This window comes from Mobula birostris, chromosome 6, assembly GCF_030028105.1.
Source record: "Mobula birostris isolate sMobBir1 chromosome 6, sMobBir1.hap1, whole genome shotgun sequence".
Taxonomy (NCBI): domain Eukaryota; kingdom Metazoa; phylum Chordata; class Chondrichthyes; order Myliobatiformes; family Myliobatidae; genus Mobula; species Mobula birostris.
The window spans coordinates 77,893,174-77,916,005 of NC_092375.1; the positions used below are offsets into that span (position 1 = coordinate 77,893,174).

Sequence of the window (22,832 nt, forward strand, 5' to 3'; positions counted from 1 at the left end):
GACAGGAGGGGGAGGGATGGAGCCAAGAGCTGGACAGGTGATAGGCAAAAGGGATACGAGAGGATCATGGGACAGGAGGTCCTGGAAGAAAGACAAGGGAGAGCGGGGGAACCCAGAGGATGGGCAAGAGGTATATTCAGAGGGACAGAGGGAGAAAAAGGAGAGTGAGAGAAAGAATGTGTGCATAAAAATAAATAACAGATGGGGTACGAGGGGGAGGTGGGGCCTTAGCGGAAGTTAGAGAAGTCGATGTTCATGCCATCAGGTTGGAGGCTACCCAGACGGAATATAAGGTGTTGTTCCTCCAACCTGAGTGTGGCTTCATCTTTACAGTAGAGGAGGCCATGGATAGACATGTCAGAATGGGTATGGGATGTGGAATTAAAATGTGTGGCCACTGGGAGATCCTGCTTTCTCTGGCGGACAGAGCGTAGATGTTCAGCAAAGCGGTCTCCCAGTCTGCGTTGGGTCTCGCCAATATATAAAAGGCCACATCGGGAGCACCGGACGCAGTATATCACCCCAGTTGACTCACAGGTGAAGTGTTGCCTCACCTGGAAGGACTGTTTGGGGCCCTGAATGGTGGTAAGGGAGGAAGTGTAAGGGCATGTGTAGCACTTGTTCCGCTTACACGGATAAGTGCCAGGAGGGAGATTAGTGGGGAGGGATGGGGGGGACGAATGGACAAGGGAGTTGTGTAGGGAGCGATCCCTTCAGAATGCAGAGAGAGGGGGGGAGGGAAAGACGTGCTTAGTGGTTTATCACCCCTTGTTCCCTCGACACTGTTTTATCACCCCTTGTTCAATCCCTTCTGACCTATGTTCGTGACACTTCTCACGCTCTTAAACTTTTCGATGATTTTAAGTTCCCTGGCCCTCACCGCTTTATTTTCACCGTGGATGTCCAGTCCTTATATACTTCCATCCCCCATCAGGAAGGTCTCAAACCTCTACGCTTCTTTTTGGATTCCAGACCTAATCAGTTCCCCTCTACCACCACTCTGCTCCGTCTATCGGAATTAGTCCTTACTCTTAATAATTTCTCCTTGGGCTCCTCCCACTTCCTCCAAACTAAAGGTGTAGCTATGGGCACCCGTATGGGTCCTAGCTATGCCTGCCTTTTTGTTGGGTTTGTGGAACAATCTATGTTCCGTGCCTATTCTGGTATCTGTCCCCCACTTTTCCTTAGCTACATCGATGACTGCATTGGCGCTGCTTCCTGCACGCATGCAGAACTCGTTGACTTTATTAACTTTGCCTCCAATTTTCACCCTGCCCTCAAGTTTACCTGGTCCATTTCTGACACCTCCCTCCCCTTTCTAGATCTTTCTGTCTCTGTCTCTGGAGACAGCTTATCCACTGATGTCTACTATAAGCCTACTGACTCTCACAGTTATCTGGACTATTCCTCTTCTCACCCTGTCTCTTGCAAAAACGCCATCCCCTTCTCGCAATTCCTCCGTCTCCGCCGCATCTGCTCTCAGGATGAGGCTTTTTATTCTAGGACGAGGGAGATGTCTTCATTTTTAAAAGAAAGGGGCTTCCCTTCCTCCACTATCAACTCTGCTCTTAAACGCATCTCCCCCATTTCACGTACATCTGCTCTCACTCCATCCTCCCGCCACCCCACTAGGAATAGGGTTCCCCTGGTCCTCACCTACCACCCCACCAGCCTCCGGGTCCAACATATTATTCTCCATAACTTCCGTCACCTCCAACGGGATCCCACCACTAAGCACATCTTTCCCTCCCCCCACTCTCTGCATTCTGCAGGGATCGCTCCCTACACAACTCCCTTGTCCATTCGTCCCCCCCATCCCTCCCCACTGATCTCCCTCCTGGCACTTATCCGTGTAAGCGGAACAAGTGCTACACATGCCCTTACACTTCCTCCCTTACCACCATTCAGGGCCCCAAACAGTCCTTCCAGGTGAGGCAACACTTCACCTGTGAGTTGGCTGGGGTGATATACTGCATCCGGTGCTCCCGATGTGGCCTTTTATATATTGGCGAGACCCGACGCAGACTGGGAGACCACTTTGCTGAACATCTACGCTCTGTCCGCCAGAGAAAGCAGGATCTCCCAGTGGCCACACATTTTAATTCCACATCCCATTCCCATTCTGACATGTCTATCCACGGCCTCCTCTACTGTAAAGATGAAGCCACACTCAGGTTGGAGGAACAACACCTTATATTCCATCTGGGTAGCCTCCAACCTGATGGCATGAACATCGACTTCTCTAACTTCCGCTAGGCCCCACCTCCCCCTCGTACCCCATCTGTTACTTATTTTTATGCACACATTCTTTCTCTCACTCTCCTTTTTCTCCCTCTGTTCCTCTGAATATACCTCTTGCCCATCCTCTGGGTTCCCCCCCCCCCCTTGTCTTTCTTCCCGGACCTCCTGTCCCATGATCCACTCGTATCCCCTTTTGCCAATCACCTGTCCAGCTCTTGGCTCTATCCCTCCCCCTCCTGTCTTTTCCTATCATTTTGGATCTCCCCCTCCCCCTCCAACTTTCAAATTCCTTACTCACTCTTCCTTCAGTTAGTCCTGATGAAGGGTCTCGGCCTGAAACGTCGACTGCACCTCTTCCTAAGGATTGTAGGATAATTTTTTATGTTAATGATATCTCATTGAGAAAATTGTAACATTTAGATGTTTGATTTATAATGTCTGTATATTATAATAATGGCGAGTGCTGAAATGGGGAATAATACCATTTACATTATTCATTTTACGATATGGAATGTAAATAGTTTTCCTTTCTGACTCTCCAGTGTTTGAGCCTCTGGCAGTTCTGATGCTGTGGATGGATAACAGAGTATGTACAATATTCCCATGCTAATCTTTCAGAACGGTGATTAGTCATGGGCAACATTCTCTCTAATAGATTAGGTACAGAAGTTGAAGCTTTATTAAACCTTTCCACGGTAAGACAAATCAATATGAGTATTTTGTTTTGCAGAGAGTTTTCGTGCAATCAGTACCTCTGCTGATTGCTATTAAAGAACAGTTGTTATTAGTGACAAGTATTTGTGGTTTATAGTAATCCATGCATTTATTTCATTGCTTCTTTAGTGTGCTGTCCATTTTAAGTTGATGTGATCAATAGTTGTGGCTCCAGTATAGATCCCTCAGAATATTTGGCAGATTCACATAGCACCAAACCAAGCTATTTAGCCCAATCAACCTGTGTTGATTCATTACATTTAATGGTCAATTTTAGGCTGATCAAACAAAATTTGCATTAATATTGTGGAAGATGAATATGTATGCAATGGATTTAGACTACTATGTTGAAGAGCCAGCTGGGGTTTTGGCTGTACAAGAATGGGTACTGTGTAATGGGGTGGATTATTTGATGGTTTTGTTATTTGTGGTCCTTTAGGGAAGAGTGCTTGTGACAGGAGGGAATTCTTTATTAAGAAGAAAACTGAAGTACATCAGTCTCAGATTATGGTTAAAAATCTTAACCAAGGAAATTATGAAGGGGTGTTGGCTCAGTTGGATTGGGTATCATTGAATGGTACTACAGTGGCAATGGCTAACATTTAAGGAATGAATGGAGAGAAAGCAACAATTATGCATTCCTTCCTGATGCTAAAATCCAAAAGGAAAAATAATCAAGCAAAATAATTTAAGCATAGTATTAAATCAAAGAGCAGTCATTCAACGCTTTTTTTAAAAAAGTAGCACATTTATGGATTGGGAGCAATTTAGAGTTCAGCAAACATGGGCCAAGAGATTGATTAAGGGAGCAGAATTAAATAGAGTAAACTTGCAAAAACATAAGAAGAGACTACAGTATCTTAAACAAAAAAAAACAATGTATATAGTCAGAAACAGAAGAGCAATTAAACAAATACCTTGGTACAGTATAGCCTTCCTGAAAGAGGACACAAATGGCTAACCAGAAATATTGCAGAACCAAGAATCTAATGAAATACATGAATAAAAAGAAATAGTTTTTTAAGAAAAAAATATTTAAGAAACTAATAGCACCAAGCTGATAAAGTGCTAGGGGCTTATAACCCGCACTGCAGGCAGTACAACAGACAGACAGAGGATGCATTGGTTGTCGTCTTCCAAAGTTCAATAGATTATGGCCATGGTTCTATAAGAAGGGGTTGCTGTATCAAGGTATGGGGTAGGGCACTTGGAACAATGATGAGAAGTTTCTTCCCTCAGGGTCTGATGATCATATGGAACTCTTTTTATTGACTGTTGTGGACATCACGTTGCTGAATGTATTGAAGAAAAACAGAGAGTGGAAATATGAAGTAGCTGAAGTAAAAAGATTATCCGTGATCATGTTTACTCCTATTCCTACTTTTTTTTTTCTTTCTGTGCTTCTATTGCAAGAGCTATTCAATTACCCTGCTCATTTGTTCTACCTCTTCAGTATTTTCCCCATCAAGTCTTTGTCTAATGACCTTCTGATGGTCAGTTTTTGGTATATTTCCCTCATTCTTTCTGGCAGACTACTCCAGATCATAACATCTCATGATGCAAGGGAAAATCTCTTCTCTTCCTATCTACGTCTGGAACTAATTACCTTAGATATGTAATATGAGAGATTCCCAGATGCTGGAAATCCAGAGCAACACACACAAAATGCTGGAGGAACTCAGCAGGTCAAGCATCATCTGTGAAGGATAATAAACAGTCGATGTTTCAGGCAGAAACCCTTCATCATAACCTTAGATCTGTGCTCTCTGATTATCAAGACTCTTGCCAGTGGAACAGATTCTTCCTATTTACCTTATCAAAGTTCCATATAAGTTTACATCTCCTCCCCCCTCTCCACCCAGTCATCTCCCCTTTGAAAACAATTCTAGTTTTCTAATCTGTCCATGTAACTTCCTTTTTTTTTGGCGTGTGCCTGTGTGTGTGCAAATCGGTGCATGTGCGTCTGTGCACGTGTGTGCATCCGTGATGATGTCTATTTCATGACTTTTTTGACAAGGCGCAGAGCGACAGAGAGACTGTGTGGTGCAACACTCCTCACACAGACATTTTCGCAGTATTTTCCCTTTATTTTGCGAGGCCGAGTTGCGATCTCGACACTCAACCCAGCATGGATGGGAAAGTGTACTCGGGAGCAGACCCGACCAGTTTTGAACCTGGGAACCTCCGCTCCTAGGTCCGGTGCTGATGTCATTGTGCCACCAGCCGGCCCCCATGTGACTTCCTAATTCCCGTGTAAGTGTGGTACAGAGTAAAAGTGATGTTAGGGCCACATAAGACTGTAACACAGAACCAAGCAGCCCTGTAGCCAACAACACTGCATGCGCCGTGCAGACGTTGGCAGAGGACAATATCTGGAACCAAACTGGCAGGTAGACTGGAGGAGAAGGAACAGTGATATGCAGCTTCAGAGATTACATTGCAGCTGAAGCCAGACTCTGCAGTACCTTGTGCAGTGTGCTGAAAATATTGGGGACGGGATGGTGGGGGGGTGCAGAGGAAAAGGGATTTAGAGAGGGAATTCCAGCAGACTGGTGCCAAAGTCACACAGATACAGCACTGAAGTAAAGAGCAAACAAGAGGAAATCTGCAGGTGCTGGAAATTCAAGCAACATACAAAAACTGCTGGAGGAACTCAGCAGGCCAGGCAGCATCTTTGGAAAAGAGTAAACAGTTCACATTTCGAGCTGAGACCCTTCATCAGGACTTGTGCAAACAGGTAGCAGGATTGTAGTCCTGATGAAAGGTCTCGGCCCAAAACATCAACTGTTTCCTCTTTTCCATAGATATTGCCTGGCCTGCTGAATTCCTCCAGCATTTAGTGTGTGTTGACTGAAGTAAAGGGATTGCCTAAGTCTCTGGGCAATTGGTATACACATATTCTAGCAGTATTCTCAGAACATAACACATATTTCTTTCTTTCTTTGCTTCTTTACACTTGTGTTAAACCATCTGCAGCAATTTTCTGTAGTTCTGCTGCGAATTGTGCTTTCTGCTCAACCAAAGCAGTCAGATTTATTCACCATTCATGTAAATTCCAATTAGCCAATGCTTCACAAATGGTCAGTGTAATTATTACCCGTGTTTTAATAGGTTAATCAGTCTTTAGGGAGCATAAAACTTCTAGCGGTCAAAGGATTACATTCCTGCAGCATTGTGATAACTTTATGTGCAAATATAATGGTGTTCTGATTATGTTAGTTGACTGATGTTTAAGTTGTAACATGAGAAAGTTAATACTGCTGGAGAGAACCTCTTATCATGTTCGTATCAGTAATGCATCAATGCCAAAGCACAGCAGGCCCTTTTATAAGGCTGTCTTTAAAAGTTGTGGAAAATATGCCACTGTTAATGTTTGAATTCCCCTCACCATGTGTTTATGAGTCGTAGAATCATAACTCATAGATGACAGATCTTACAACGATACGTGCTGTGCGTTAAAACGGTAAGCATCAGGCCAGTGCTCGTGGAGATTGCACTTTTCTGCACACATTGTTGGTCTCAGAGAATTGGATTGCATTGCATTGTTGGGTCAGCTTCCTTGGTGCTTTTCTTATTGTTAGGATATCCAGGATTTAAAGGAGCAGCTGATGGAATGACTGTACTGAAGGAGTTCGGAAGGAATCCTTTCGGCATTAGGTGAACGGATCACTGCATATTCTTTCCATGATTCCTCCTGGGAGTAATAAATATTATAATTTGTTTCTAATTCAGATGAGGAATGAGGGTATAGGCAGCAATTATTGAACTCTTGCTGAGAAGCCTGAGAAGTTCCTTTTTTCCTTTAATTATTTAACCTGGTGAAACACTGACCACCTGTGAACTGAATGCATTGTGATCTATTTCTTTGCAACCATTATGATTTGTCAGGCACCATTTAGAGTCTTGTTACATGCTGTTCATTTGTTCTTTTTGCAGGTATAAGGCTATAGTCAGACCAATGGACATCCAAACTACCAATGCTCTGATGAAGATCTGTGTGAAAGCTGCATTCATCTGGGTGTTTTCAATGCTGCTGGCTGTTCCCGATGCCGTTTATTCCGACCTGCATTCTTTCAATAACTCCGATATCAATAAAACTTTTAAAGCTTGTGCTCCGTATCCACATGGCAATGACTTGCATCCTAAAATCCACTCCATGGCATCCTTCCTGATTTTCTACATCATTCCTCTCTTCATCATCTCTGTGTACTACTTTCACATTGCCAAGAACTTGATCAGGAGTGCTTACAACATTCCAGCAGAGGGCAACCAGCACATATTGAGACAGGTAAGCCCACAGATTTCAGGTTGCTCAGGTCCAGATGGGATGCCATTGTATCTTTACATAATGAGTCGGCACTGACAGTGTGTGAATCAATCAGTTCACTTGGACAAATCAATTTCTATTCACTTCAAAGATCACAGTAAGTACAGATCCTGCTTGCAATTAACACTTTGCACTATACTGTCGGCTTAGGTTCTTTCTGTGACCTGTAAGAGCTCTTCTCCTGAAAATGTCTCCAATGTTTTCTGCTGTTCATTCAGTTTGGTACAGCTGGCTGTGATTGTCAGCCTCTTTACTTGCAGACATCAAGGGGGAGATGCCTGGAAGACAAGTCTACCCTGCACATCAACGAGAGTGACACATCTCTTCCTGATAAGCTGATAGTTTTTTTAATGCTCAGTTTGATGTATGGAATGATGTGCCAGTGAGGAAGTCCTCCCCCTCCTCCCCACCCCAAGGAACAGGCATTCATTTTGGCCAGAGCTGATGTGAGGAATCAACACATAGAAACATAGAAACATAGAAAACCTACAGCACAATACAGGCCCTTCGGCCCACAAAGCTGTGCTGAACATGTCCTTACCTTAGAACTACCTAGGCTTACCCATAGCCCTCTATTTTTCTAAGCTCCATGTACCTATCCAGGAGTCTCTTAAAACACCCTATCATTTCCGCCTCCACCACCACTGCTGGCAGCCCATTCCACACACTCACCACTCTCTGCATAAAAAACTTACCCCTGACATCTCCTCTGTACCAGCTTCCAAGCACCTTAAAACTATGCCCTCTCGTGTTAGCCATCTCAGCCTTGGGAAAAAGCCTATGACTATCCACATGATCAATGCCTCTCATTATCTTGTACACCTCTATCAGGTCACCTCTCATCTACCGTCGCTCCAAGGACAAAAGGCCGAGTTCACTCAACCTATTCTCATAAGGCATGCTCCCCAATCCAGGCAACATCCTTGTAAATCTCCTCTGCACCCTTTCTATAGTTTACACATCCTTCCTGTAGTGAGGCGACCAGAACTGAGCACAGTACTCCAAGTGGGGTCTTACCAGAGTCCTATATAGCTGCAATATTACCTCTCGGTTCTTAAACTCAGTCCCACGATTGATGAAGGCCAATGCACCATATGCCTTCTTAACCATAGAGTCAACCTGCGAAGCAGCTTTGAGTGTCCTATGGACTTGGAACCAAAGATCCCTCTGATCCTCCACATTGCCAAGAGTCTTACCATTAATGCTATATTCTGCCATCATATTTGACATACCAAAATGAACCACCTCACACTTATCTGGGTTGAACTCCATCTGCCACTTCTCAGCCCAGTTTTGCATCCTATCAATGTCCCACTGTAACCTCTGACAGCCCTCCACACTGTCCAAAACATCCCCAACTTTTGTGTCATCAGCAAACTTACTAACCCATCCCTCCACTTCCTCATCCAGGTCACTTATAAAAGCCATGAAGAGTAGGGGTCCCAGAATAGATCCCTGAGGCACACTACTGGTTACCGACCTCCATGCGGAATATGACCCATCTACAACCACTCTTTGCCTTCTCTGGGCAAGCCAGTTCTGGATCCGCAAAGCAATGTCCCCTTGGATCCCATGCTTCCTTACTTTCTCAATAAACCTTGCATGGGGTACCTTATCAAATGCCTTGCTGAAATCCATATACACTACATCTACTGCTCTACCTTCATCAATGTGTTTAGTCACATCCTCAAAAAATTCGATCAGGCTCGTAAGGCACGATCTGCCTTTGACAAAGCTATACTGACTATTCCTAATCATATTATGCCTCTCCAAATGTTCATAAATCCTGCCTTTCAGGATCTTCTCCATCAAATTACCAACCACTGAAGTAAGAATACAGTTAGATCTAAACTAACTAAACTGGATTGTAGTGAGGGAGCAGTCTGTTGGGGTCATTTACTGTGTTTGGACCTCCTCCCTCACTACCATCCAGGACGCCAAACAGTCCTTCTAGGTGAGGCAACACTTCACTTGTAAGTCTATTGGGGTCATTTACGGTGTTTGGTGCTCCTGGTTTGGCCTCCTGTACATTGGTGAGACCCGATGTAGATTGAGAGACCGCTTCACCGAGCATCTATGCTCCATCTGCCAGAACAAGTAGGATCTCCCAGTGGCCACCCATTTTAATTCCACATCCTATTCCCATTCTGATATGTCTATCCATGGCCTCCACCACTGTCGTGATGTGGCTACACTTAGGTTGGAGGAGCAGCACCTTATATTCTGTTTGGGTAGCCTCCAACCTGATGGCATGAACATTGATTTCTCAAAATGCCAGTAATGCCCCCCCTCCACCATTTTACATCCCCTTTCATTTCACCAGTCAACTTCCCATCTCCTTGCTTCATCCCTCTCCCTCCAGGTTTCACCTGTCACCTGGTGGTTCTTGCTCCCCTCTCCCCACCTTTTAAATCTACTCCTCAGTTTTTTTTCTCCAGTCCTGCCGAAGGGTTTCGGCCTGAAACATCGCCTGTACTCTTTTCCATAGATGCTGCCTGGCCTGCTGAGTTCCTCCAGCATTTTGTGTGTGTTGCTAGGATTTCGAGCATCTGCAGATTTCCTCTTGTTCGTACTCCCAATCCAAGCTTGATAGTCACTCTTGCCATCCTGTTCTGATGCCCTCTCCTTCTGATCTATAACCACTACTCGCCTGCTCCATCAACCCCAGGCATCTCACACCTCAGTCTTCTACACAGGCTAGGAAGAACTCTACTGATTCTCTTCCTGTAATTCAGAAATGGAGACTGTTGCAAACTCCCAGCATTAACCAGCACTAAAGTCACTGACACAAAGATATTTATTAGCTCGTTACCAGAACCCAAAGTAAATAGTCGAGTTAAAACGAAATCCCAAAGATGACCATGGTAAGAGCCATGTTGTGAAATGCAGGCACAGAAATGTGTTTATATGGAAGTGTTCTGCTTGTTGTGAAGATAAAACGTTGCACTGTTTATAATGAGTGGGCTCATGCTGTTGTTAAAATAGCCTTGCTAAGAAACTTTGTAGGCTTTTTAATATTTTCCGAGCAACACCCAATGCATTTCCACCCCCTACGGTTGTGTGAAAGCACTTTTGAGACAATCACATTAAGTAACAGCCGAGTTTCAATGAAACTTTCTGCTCCTATATAAATCAGATGGAAACAAAATTCGAATCAAACAATCTTTGTATTTATACTATTTGTCTTTTTTGCACATTGGTTGTTTATTAGTGTGTGTTTATGTTTAGCTTTTCAGTTCTATTGTATTGCTTTATTTTCACATAAAATCCTGCACAAAAATGAATTTCAGCGTAGTAAACATTGATATATATGCACTTTGACAATAAATTTATTTTGATTTTGATCTGAACCACTTTCAGAGCATTCCTGCTTCCAAGCTAGAAACTGGAATATGTCATTCAAAGTGAAAAGTTCAACATTAAACTTCAAGTGGATTCTTATTATGACATCGCAGGTTTAGGCTCAGCTAGTTAGAATTGTCAGGAGTTATGTTCAGCCATGTGTCTGGGATAGTACAACTGCGACTGACCTAGCTGATGGTGACATGAAGACTTGTTTATCACATGCAATAAAACAAACCAAATGTTCTTACATTTTGTCTCTGAGTCATGACTACAGCTGTTTTATTATATCAAATATGTTATAGTGCAACAATTAACCTAATGCTTAACAGGCCTCAGCCATGGACAAGCATAATAGTCCTTAAAAATATCCAGCATTATTGTATCACATGTATGCTGTACGGCTTAGGCTAATTACCTCAGGAAATACCTTTAATGATCCTATTTGCTGTGTTAGAAACCTTAGTGCACTGAGAATTGCAATAATCCACAATCCAGTGTACAAAGGGCAGGGAACTAACGAATTTGTGAACTTGGAATTTTCTAAGCAGAGTTTGCTCACCTAAAGGAAGTCATACACATTAACGTGTACATGGTCCAGAAGCAGCGGGAAGTCATGACAGTCTGCTCACCGCTCTCTTCCAGCTCTCTGTCTTGTTACAGCAACTCCACATCAGTCAATCTCTTCCGTTGGGACTTTGGATTCCGGAGCCCGAACGCCTTGATGGATTCCCAACCCGATTCCACAGCTTCCTGTCCCAGTGTGTCTTGCACTCTGAGCTGCAGCCAACTCTGTGTTCTATGGACTGAGCCAAGATTGCCTTCATCATCTCTCTCTTGACTGGGCAAACTCTGATCTGGCCCACGCTAACTGGGAAATAAAACTACCACCTACAAGAAACATGTGGAACTCACCATTGCGATGTGCTGGATTTTGGACCATCCCAGGTGGATCGGATATTTTGCCTGCATCAAGGCTCATGCTTGGTGCTGAGTTACATCATGGAATTCAGGACTCTCGTGGCAGAGTGTATCTGCAATGTGGAAGCATTGCTAGCCATGGCCTCCTGGAGCACTTGAAAGGTGAGCTGTTTACCCAGGATATGCCCACCAACATCGAAAGCCACATCACACCCTCCAAATTGACAAACACCTTATGGGACAACCCTCCATATCACCAGCCAGAACCCCAGTTCCATTCTCAGAATCGTTTCAGGTTGTAGGACCTTTACCAGTAATACCTCTAGAACCCATGCAGATAAGGAGACTCCCTGAACCCCCCCACCCCCACCCAAAGAGCATAAGTGTCAGTGAAGAAACACCTCGGACACTTTACTGTGGAGCAGCTGATCAGCCACGCATCAAAGGGCCCCTGCATCCCAGAAAACGGAACAGCCAGGTAGAGACAAGGCCCCTTCTATCTGATAAGCTTCCGCTCCTCCCCCACCCCACCCAGATCCTCGTTCCAGCACCATAGCCCAACTCACTTCTTCTGCCCTCCTCCACACCCCGACAGCTCTATGTGCATAGGAGGCTCCGGTAGATTCGGACGCTGCAGGCAACTTTTTGGATCAGACTCTGTGTATGCAGCTTGGACTCTCTACCGAGTCTACCTCGCACTCCATCTGCATCGCAGCCACTGAGAGACATCCCTTGAGGTTTGAGATGGTCAGAGTGTACAGAGAGTCTGTGCATGTGAGCATCGGAGAGCATGAGTCCATCCAATTCCTCCTGATTGACTCACACAACACTCCTCCCATCTTAGGTTACTCCTGGCTCTCCACTCACGACCCTCATTTCACCTGGTCATCCAATTCATTACTGAGTTGGGGACCCACCGGTCTGCAACCTCAGGTAACTAACTTCACCCTGTAAATCCGTAGAGGCTGGAGAAACCCTTGACTTCACCAATCTCCTGCAGGAATTCCAGGATTTAGCCATTGCCTTCAGTAAAAGGGAAGAGAGAACCCCGCAACCTCACAGACCACATGAATGCGCGATCGACCTCCTCCCGGGCACCACACCTCCCCGAAGTCGTGTTCTCCCTCTCTCCTCCTGAAACCAAAGCCATGACTGACTACATCACCGAAGTGCTACATTATGCCTTCATTCGACCATCCCAATCATCAATCTGTGCAAGGTTCTTTATTGTCAAAAAGAAAGACGGAGGTCTTTGTCCCTGCATCCACTATTGCAGACTCAACAATTGTGCTACCCTCTCTCCTTGATGGACAGTGCATTCAAAATTTCAGAATTTCCAACAGTCCAGCCTTTTTCCAAGCCTTCATTCTTCTGACATGTGCTACACACATATGTGTTTGTCTACCTCAACGAAATCCACATTTTCTCCAAGTCCCCAAAGACCACGGCTGTCATGTACGTTTATTGGCTGATCGAAAACACTGAGCTCTTCCTGATTTGAATTGATTACCAGAACCTAATGTCCATACAACAGACCCACCAGCCCAACTCACATCAGACTCACTGAACACTCTTCTTCAAGCAATGGAACTTCACCATCTCTTAATGAACTGGGTCCAAGAACACGAAGGCAGATGCCCTGTCACAACAGTTCAAGCCAGTTGAAATGGAGGTCAATCATCGGCCCATCATACTGTCCTTGCAAGTCCTCGCCCTGATCAACTGGGATCTTAAGAACCAGATCAGCCTCTGACCAACACACCTATGTATATGCTGGTGGCCATGCACTCTGAGGCAGTTCAGTGGGCCCACTCTTCATCCTTCTCTGACCATCCAGGCATATGACAGACCCTGGATTTTCTGCGATGCCAGTTCAGCTGGCCCACCATGATCACAGATATAACTCAGTTCATCGCTGCCTGCCCAGTTCAATTACTCCAGACACCCTCTGGGCTTTTGCGGCCTCTACTGGTACCTCAGCATCTGTGGTTACACATTGCTATGGATTTCATCGCGGGCTTGCCACCTTCTGATGGGGTCATGGTGATCATGACTGTGGTGGACTTGTTCTCCAAGGCAGCCCATTTCATTGCCCTCCCCAAACTTCTGTCAGCTGTTGAGACGGAAGATCTGGTTCTTCAATATGTAGCTCATCACTGAGGCTTCCCTGAGGACCAGGGCTCACAATTTATCAACTGCTTCAGTCAAGCCTCCTGTTCCATCCTCCACACTTCAGTGAGTTTGTCCTCTGGCTATCATTTGCAGACCAGTGGGCAGTCAGAAAGAGTCAATCAGCAACTGGAGAAACTTCTGCAATTCTTTGCCACCTCTAAATCTTCCACATGGAAGAAGTATCCACTCTGGGCCAAAGTGTCCCAAACTCTACATGCCTCCTCTATAATGTTCTTCTAACCCTTTGAAGGGTTTCATAGCTACCTACCCCTGTTGTTCCCCATGGAGGAGCTAATGGTGGAGGTACCATCAACCAGGGCCCTGGTTTGCCACTGTCAGGAGGCTTGGAAGAGGCACGGAGGACCATCCTAGTTGCCAGTTCAACTTCCAGTGGTACCCAGCCAGAGTACTTCAGTCTAGGGACCGTGTCTGGCTGTCCACCTGAGATCTGCCCATGTGCACCAGCTCTCGGCCTGGTCTATCATTCAGAATCACACCGACCTTCCACATGTCGTGCCTCAAGCTCATTGTCCGTGGACCACACAACCCATCTGAGTCTGCACCCTGGAACCTAAGATGATGGAAGGTGATCCAGTGTACACAGTTCACCACTTGATGGGTGGGGTGCACAATACCTTGTCAACCTGGAAGGTTATGATGTGAAGGAGAGACATTGGGTACCATTCTGTTTCATCTTGGATCCATCACTCATCAAGAAGTCCCACTGGATCCATCCAGATCATCCTGGGCCATTGTATGCCTGCCATGGGGTGGGGTGGGAGCTGGTTCCTGTCAGGCCTGCACAGGCAGGCACCCCCCAGTCTCCACCCAGCTAACCGGAATCATCCACCATTCATTTCAATCGCATCACTTGCAGCCTATTTAAACCCAGCTCTCATCCACAGTTGTTGTTGTTCACCACCGAACCAGCTAGCCTGAACTAGTTGCTCCTAGTCTTCAGTTACCTTGTTGTGTTAAGGGTCTGTTTTCTCGTGGCTTGTTATTTTGCAGTTTAAAGTGATCCATCACTGCTATATCATCTCTGCTGCTAAGTGTTTGGGTCAATTCTCCTCTACATTTCCTAATAGATTCATTGTAGGGGGTTAGCCTAGTGCTGACATTTTGTCCACCTCATCTGCCTCTTCAGATGCACAAAGTGTTATCACCAGGCCAACCCCTATGATTTTATATGCAGCAATTAAATCTTCCTTCAGTCTCTTCTGCTTCAAAGAAAACAAACCCAGCTTATCCAGTCTTTCCTAAGTACAGATTTGGAGTCCTGGCAACATCCTCATAAATTGTCTCTCCAGTGCTGCAATGAGTAAAGCTGATGCCTCAGCTTTCCAGCCACCTGGGCAGTGTGGAACTTGCTCATTCGCCCTGTTACTGGTGGGTTTCCCAGCATGCTCCATTTCCCTCTCACATGCAGGTTGTAAAGCTAATTGGCCACTGAGATTGCTCCTAGTGTATTGGTTAGTGATGGAATTTAGGGAGAGTTTGTGAGAAGAAGGGGAAAGTAAAATGGGATTAGAGTAGGACTGGTAGAAGTGAGTGCTTAATTGACAGTACAGATGTGCTAAGGGTCTTGTTCTCATTCTGGGTAAGTTTATTATTCAACTCCACCACAGCTTTCTTATATTGTAGTGACCAAATTGATATGTAGCTCTGGAGTATTTCATTTTTTCGGTACACCTTTGGTGAATGGAAGGAAAACGCATGGAGCTCTCTTCAGAAAAAAAAACTCTTCATCTATTTCTAATTCCTTCCCGGTCATCTTGTTGAGTGCCACCAGTGAGGCCTTACATTTGCCTTGTGTTCATGTTGGTATTGCGTCATCTACCTCTCCTCTGTTGTATGTTAAATGGATGGCTGGTCAGAAGTAACACCCCGGCGGGATGTCTCGGATCGGGTCCTGAATACTCTAAAGGGGGAGGGTGAGCAGCCAGTTGTCTTGGTACATGTTGGTACCAATGACATAGATAGGACAAGGGAGGAGGTCCTGAACAGAGATTTCCAGGAGTTAGGAAGGAAGCTGAGAAGCAGGACCTCCAGGGTAGTAATCTCGGGATTGCTACCTGTGCCACGTGCTAGCGAGGGCAAGAGTAGTAGGATCAGGCAGATGAATGTGTGGCTGAGAGACTGGTGCAGGGGGCCGGGCTTCAGATTCTTGGATAATTGGGATCTCTTCTGGGGGAAGTATGACCTGTTCAAAATGGACAGGTTACACCTGAACCCGAAGGGGACCAATATCCTGGCGGGAAGGTTTAATTGAGCTGTTGGGGAGGGTTTAAACTAATTTGGCAGGGGGTTGGGAACCAGAATGATAGAGCGGAGGAAGGGGAAAACAGAAATAAATCTAAGATAGTGAGCAGTAAAGATGTCAGGAAGGACAGGCAGGTGATGGGGCAAATTTGTAGCTATTGGGATGAGTTGAAGTGCAATAAAGTTGCAGTGAAATTGAAGTATCAAATACTGGTCTTAAGGTGTTATACTTAAATGCATGCAGCATAAGGAATAAGATGGATGATCTTGTTGTACAGCTACAGATTGGCAGGTATGATATTATGGCCATCACTGAGACCTGGCTAAAGGATGCATGTCTCTGGGAGCTGAACGTCCAAGGATACACGGTGTATCGGAAGGATAGGAAGGTAGGCAGAGGGGGAGGCGTGGCTTTATTGGTAAGAAATGATATTAAATCATTAGAAAGAGGTGATATAGGATCGGAAGGTGCAGAATCTTTATGGGTTGAGCTGAAAAATCGCAGGGGTAAAAGGACTCTGATGGCAGTTATTTATAGGCCTCCAAACAGCTGCAGTGATGTGGACTACAAATTACAACTGGAAATAGAAAAGGCTTGTCAGAAGGGCAGTGTTATGATAATTGTGGGGGATTTTAACATGCGAGTAGATTGGAAAAATCAGGTTGGCACTGGATCTCAAGAGAGAGAATTTGTAGAATGTCTGCGTAATGGCTTTTTAGAACAGCTTGTTGTTGAGCCCACTAGGGGATCGGCTGTATTGGATTGGGTATTGTGTAATGAACCGGAGGATATTGGAGAGATTGAGGTGAAGGAACCCTTAGGAGGCAGTGATCATAACATGATTGAGTTCACTGTGAAATTAGAAAAAGAGAAGCCAAAATCTGATGTGTCGGTGTTTCAGTGGAGTAAAGGAAATTACAGTGGCATGAGAGAGGAACTGGCCAAAGTTGACTGGAAAGAGACACTGGTGGGAAAGACGGCAGAGCAGCAGTGGCTGGAGTTTATGCGAAAAATGAGGAATGTGCAAGACAGGTATATTCAAAAAAAGAAGAAATTTTCGAGTGGAAAAAGGATGCAACCGTGGTTGACAAGAGAAGTCAAAGCCAAAGTTAAAGCAAAGGAGAGGGCATACAAGGAAGCAAAAATTAGTGGGAAGACAGAGGATTGGGAAATTTTTAAAACATTACAAAAAGAAACCAAGAAGGTCATTAAGAGAGAAAAGATTAACTATGAAAGGATACTAACAAATAATATCAAAGAGGATACTAAAAGCTTTTTCAAGTATATAAAGAGTAAAAGACAGGTGAGAGTAGATATAGGACCGATAGAAAATGATACTGGAGAAATTGTAATGGGAGATGAGGAGATAGCAGAGGAGCTGAACAAGTATTTTGCATCAGTCTTTACTGAGGAAGACAGCAGGATACCGGACACTCAAGGGTGGCAGCGAAGAGAAGTGTGTGCAGTCACAATTACGACAGACAAAGTACTCAGGAAGCTGAATAGGCTAAAGGTCGATAAATCTCCTGGACCAGATGGAATGCACCCTCGTGTTCTGAAGGAAGTAGCTGTGGAGATTGCGGAGGCATTAGCGATGATCTTTCAAAAGTCAATAGATTCTGGCATGGTTCTGGAAGACTGGAAGATTGCAAATGTCACTCCGCTATTTAAGAAGGGGGCAAGGAAGCAACAAGGAAATTATAGACCTGTTAGCTTGATGTCGGTGGTTGGGAAGTTGTTGGAGTCGATTGTCAAGGATGAGGTTACAGAGTACCTGGAGGCATATGACAAGACAGGCAGAACTCAGCATGGATTCCTTAAAGGAAAATCCTGCCTGACAAACCTATTACAATTTTTTGAGGAAATTACCAGTAGGCTAGACAAGGGAGATGCAGTGGATGTTGTATATTTGGATTTTCAGAAGGCCTTTGATAAGGTGCCACACATGAGGCTACTTAACAAGATAAGAGCCCATGGAATTATAGGAAAGTTACATACGTGGATAGAGCGTTGGCTGATTGGCAGGAAACAGAGAGTGGGAATAAAGGGATCCTATTCTGGTTGGCTGCCGGTTACCAGTGGTGTTCCACAGGGATCAGTGTTGGGGCCGCTTCTTTTTACATTGTACATCAACGATCTGGATTATGGAACAGATGGCTTTGTGGCTAAGTTTGCTGACGATACGAAGATAGGTGGAGGGGCCGGTAGTGCTGAGGAAACGGAGTGTCTGCAGAGAGACTTGGATAGATCGGAAGAATGGGCAGAGAAGTGGCAAATGAAGTACAATGTTGGAAAGTGTATGGTTATGCACTTTGGCAGAAAAAATAAATGGGCAGACTATTATTTAAATGGGGAAAGAATTCAAAGTTCTGAGATGCAATGGGACTTGGGAGTCCTCGTACAGGATTCCCTTAAAGTTAACCTCCAGGTTGAGTCAGTAGTGAAGAAGGCGAATGCAATGTTGGCATTCATTTCTAGAGGAATAGAGTATAGGAGCAGGGATGTGATGTTGAGGCTCTATAAGGCGCTGGTGAGACCTCACTTGGAGTACTGTGGGCAGTTTTGGTCTCCTTATTTAAGGAAGGATGTGCTGACGTTGGAGAGGGTACAGAGAAGATTCACTAGAATGATTCCGGGAATGAGAGGGTTAACATATGAGGAACATTTGTCCGCTCTTGGACTGTATTCCTTGAAGTTTAGAAGAATGAGGGGAGACCTCATAGAAACATTTCGAATGTTAAAAGGCATGGACAGAGTGGATGTGGCAAAGTTGTTTCCCATGATGGGGTAGTCTAGTACGAGAGGGCATGACTTCAGGATTGAAGGGCGCCCATTCAGAACAGAAATGCGAAGAAATTTTTTTAGTCAGAGGGTGGTGAATCTATGGAATTTGTTGCCACGGGCAGCAGTGGAGGCCAAGTCATTGGGCGTATTTAAGGTAGAGATTGATAGGTATCTGAGTAGCCAGGGCATCAAAGGTTATGGTGAGAAGGCGGGGCAGTGGGACTAAACAGGATAAAATGGATCAGCTCATGATAAAATGGCGGAGCAGACTCGATGGGCTGAATGGCCGACTTCTGCTCCTTTGTCTTATGGTCTTATGGATACTGTCGGTTTAATCCGCAGGTGTCATAACAGTGCTGCAGGTAGTGCTGCTGTCCCACAGCTCTCCCAGAACTCTTTGGAATATGAAGTAACTCTAACAAAATTTGTGAGTGACAATGCGCTAGGCCTGTTTCCTGCGGTTACAAATGGGTTTGAAGCTGTTTTGCAGACTGCTGTCCTAAAACCAGCTCAGAGTTACAATCATGCTGTTGTTTCTTTAAATAAGCTGATTAAAATGAGGGAGCTTAAGTGAACAGAAATATTTCTGGCAGCGCGAGTAAGAAATCATGTAGTGGAACGCTGATCCCATGATGTGAAATGTTGCTCTGCCCTTTATTTCGACTTGTGCCTGCCTTCTGCATGATCCACAACAGTGTACAGCCAGACCCATTCGATGGTTCGCTTCACAGCAGCAGCACACTTTGATACAAACCTGGGGAAAAGCCTTCTATGGGACTCCAGGTCAACCCCGAGGGACGTACCTCCCGGTGGCAAATCAAGGCACAGTACTGACACATAGCACAGAAACAGGCCCTTTGTTCCCATCAACCCCCCATTTGCACTGATCCGACATTAATCCTACATGAAGGGACTAGACACAGAGGCCGCCCGGCCTGCTGAATTCCTCCTACAGTTCTTTTTTTGTCACATAAACCCTGTCTTAGTTATTCCTTCACCCCTGCCCCACCTGACTCCCTGATTCGCACCACCTCTCCCAGAGCCTACCTCTCATCTACACATAGTTACAATGGCCAATCCACTCATCTTTAGGATGTGGGAGGTAACTGAAACCTGCAAAGGAAAAACACCCGGTCATATGGAACATGTGAACCACAGTTGTCTCCTCTGACTAAAGGCAGAAGGGGTTAACTCTGGCCTCAGCATTTAGAGGGCAGAAACAATTCAGCAATTTACTTAATTTGCACTTGATCATGTGTTTATTAGCAGCTAGTATGCTGTAACCTTTATATTAAAATGTTATTAAAAAGCACCAAGGTTAAGGTTATCACTGTATAAATATTGGAAGCTATTTACACTCGAATGAGGGTTGAATATTATAAATGCAGATGGATTCAATTGCTATGAAATCCCTTTGTGGAAAACAGATGGAAAATCAGTACCTTGGAGGGGTAAACACAGCATTCACAATGTTAAATACAAACGGAAAATGATAAAGTAACTCAACAAGTCAACAGCTTACCGATTTGACTTCAGACGTCCTGTATTTGCAACTTTTGTTTTGATTTTTCACTCCCAAGGTTAAGTTGCACATGAAGGGTGGCAATTTTAGTTGTAGGTTCTGAACCCCTCATACCAACTTGAAGGTTCAAACTTGAGAGGACTGAATTCACTGTCAGTATTCCGAGACTGGAGATTAAGGGGAATCTGCAGGGCTCATCCTGCCTTTAATAGGTTGAGTTTCCTTAGTTTGGACTCATCTTTTGTTGTGACAGTCCATTCCTGTGTACCCCGTGAAGCTACAGAGCACTGAGCAGGCTGACCCTCACCACCCGCCCAACAGGCAAAGGGGGAGAAATCTCTGAGTGGTGAGGGGTTATATACGAGACTCTGTCCTGTGTGAGCTTGTAGGACTAGATGATTCAATTTCTTTGATAAGCAGATCCTAACTCAGGTCATAGTATAGAGATCTTCAGTTGGGGCTTGGTGGGTCGCAAATGCTTCCCAGGGGTCATCAAGTGGGCACTCCCCGCTTTAGATATTTTGTCAGTTTAAGCCCACTACATCTCCAGAGGGATCAACAGTGCAACCCGGCATCCCAGGTGCACCCCCCTTCACACCTGGCCATCCATGGGTCACCTTAGGGCCCAGGTGCCGTCACCTCTCTTCATCCATAAACAGTGGCTACTTCGTTCAGTTACCTCTGAGAGTTCTTTTATAGCTCGCTGCTGGCCCTGGCCTCGGACTCCCAATCCCTTCAGCAATCTGACCACGGAAGTAGCCACAAATCTGCACCTTCCATCCACACCAGCTCAGCGTATCTTACACGTTTCCGTTCATATGGCTCGCAGACTGCATCTTCCCAGGGCACTCACTGTGAGCTCTGAGATTACTACAGCCTTCAGACTGCTGGACCACAGCACCAAGTTTGGTCTGAGTGTTGTAGTGGCTCTCTCTGGGGGAAATATTAACCTTTTGCCAAAGTCGACAGGCATGTCCCAGTCATGAGTAGGCTCCAGTATGCCTGACACCAACCGTGTCACTGAGGGTGGCACTGACTGCTCTTGACAGACAAAGGTGATGGTGGTTCTTCCAGTCATATGGGGGTTAGAGTTGTGGTTCAGCCTTTGCTTCTCCACAATGGATGCCAAACATCTGAGGACCTGGTTGTGTCTCCATGTGCATCTTCTTTGAGTGAGGCTTACTTTGCAAGATGAGAGGACGTTCTTGAGGTTTGCTGTTCTTCCACAGAGTGGACAAGCTGGGTCTTCACCGGGCCATTGGTTTAGATTTTTGGGAGTTGAGAGAACATCATAAACAGCTCTTACAAGGAGCTAATCCTTCTTCCTTCCCTTTCCCTTAAGTCTTTCCAGCTGAATCCTCTTTTCTCTTTTTTCTCTTTTCCCAGCTTGTCCACTGTCCCTGTTTTGCCTGAAACACTGCTCTTGCATACCTCGTCAGCTCCCCCTGTCGCTGCACTTCTTCCACCGCCATAGGTTGCCTTTGCTTTTGTGTTGTGCCAAGACCCCTTCTTCCAAATTGGACCTGGCCCACCATGTCTGCAAACCCGAATGCTGCTCTTGCCTGTTTTATTGACTCTGCTGGACACCACTTTCTCCCTGCTAAGGTCCTGAATGTAGTATCCTGGACAACACTGTCATGAGATTTACCCTCACCTCAGCACACTTGAAATCTTCGGTCAGCCCCATGACAGGCAAGTCCAGAGCTCCTTTGCCATACAGGTAGTTGTTACTTAGCGATCTGGGTAGGCCCACCCATTTCTTAATGAAGGAACTAACTGACCTCTCCATCATTTCAACATGAGTGATGGGAACCTCATACGGAGTCAGTGGCCACAGCACCCAAGGGAGCAATCAAAAACTGAAGGCACCAGAGCTTGAGGTTTCCTACCAGCAAGGTCTTATCGATAGCTTTAAGCCCTTTGATTATTTCTTCTCTCAGCAGTTTCACTTGATTTGTATCACTGAGGTTTATGGCATACCAATGTCCCAAGCTTTTAACTGGCATTTCGAGGCAGTAGGAATTACTTTCCCATCCTCATGGAACTTATAGTCAACCAGCCTTCCCTATAGAAATGCTCCTTGACTTCTTGGTTTTAATCATCATTCGGACCCACCTGATGTTTGAATGGAGCTTCTCAAGCAGCTGTTTGGTACATGGGAAGATAGTTATCAGGATGGTTAAGTCATCCATAAATGCCCGGATTAGTGGTAGGTGTAGTCCTGACTTCAGTCGTTCTCCTCCTACTACCCATTTAGAAGCTCTAATGATTACTTCCATTGCCAGAGTGAAGGCCAGTGGAGAAATGGTGCAGTCTGCCATCATGCCCATCTCCACAGGCTCCAGGCTGTGTTGTGCTCTGTGGTTATCAATGAGAACCAGAGATTTCGAAAGAAGGCTTTGACCAGGGTTGTAACACATTCTGGTACACAGAAAAATTCAAATGAAGACCACAGGAGGTTATTTGAGACTGACCCAAAGGCATTGGCTAGGTCTAAGAACAAGACATGGAGGTCCCTGCTTTCCCTTTTGGCAGATTGTATTTGC

The 22,832-nt window shown here is 45.2% G+C and overlaps 1 protein-coding gene across 1 annotated transcript in view; it reads left to right on the forward strand.

Annotated features, from left to right (window-relative positions):
- grpr (gastrin-releasing peptide receptor) overlaps positions 1–22,832 on the forward strand; it is a 66,551-nt gene that overhangs the window by 11,160 nt on the left and 32,559 nt on the right. Inside the window, exon 2 of the mRNA XM_072262327.1 lies at positions 6,892–7,243. Within this exon, the coding sequence (XP_072118428.1) occupies positions 6,892–7,243 (352 nt within the window). The remainder of the gene's footprint in view (positions 1–6,891; positions 7,244–22,832) is intronic.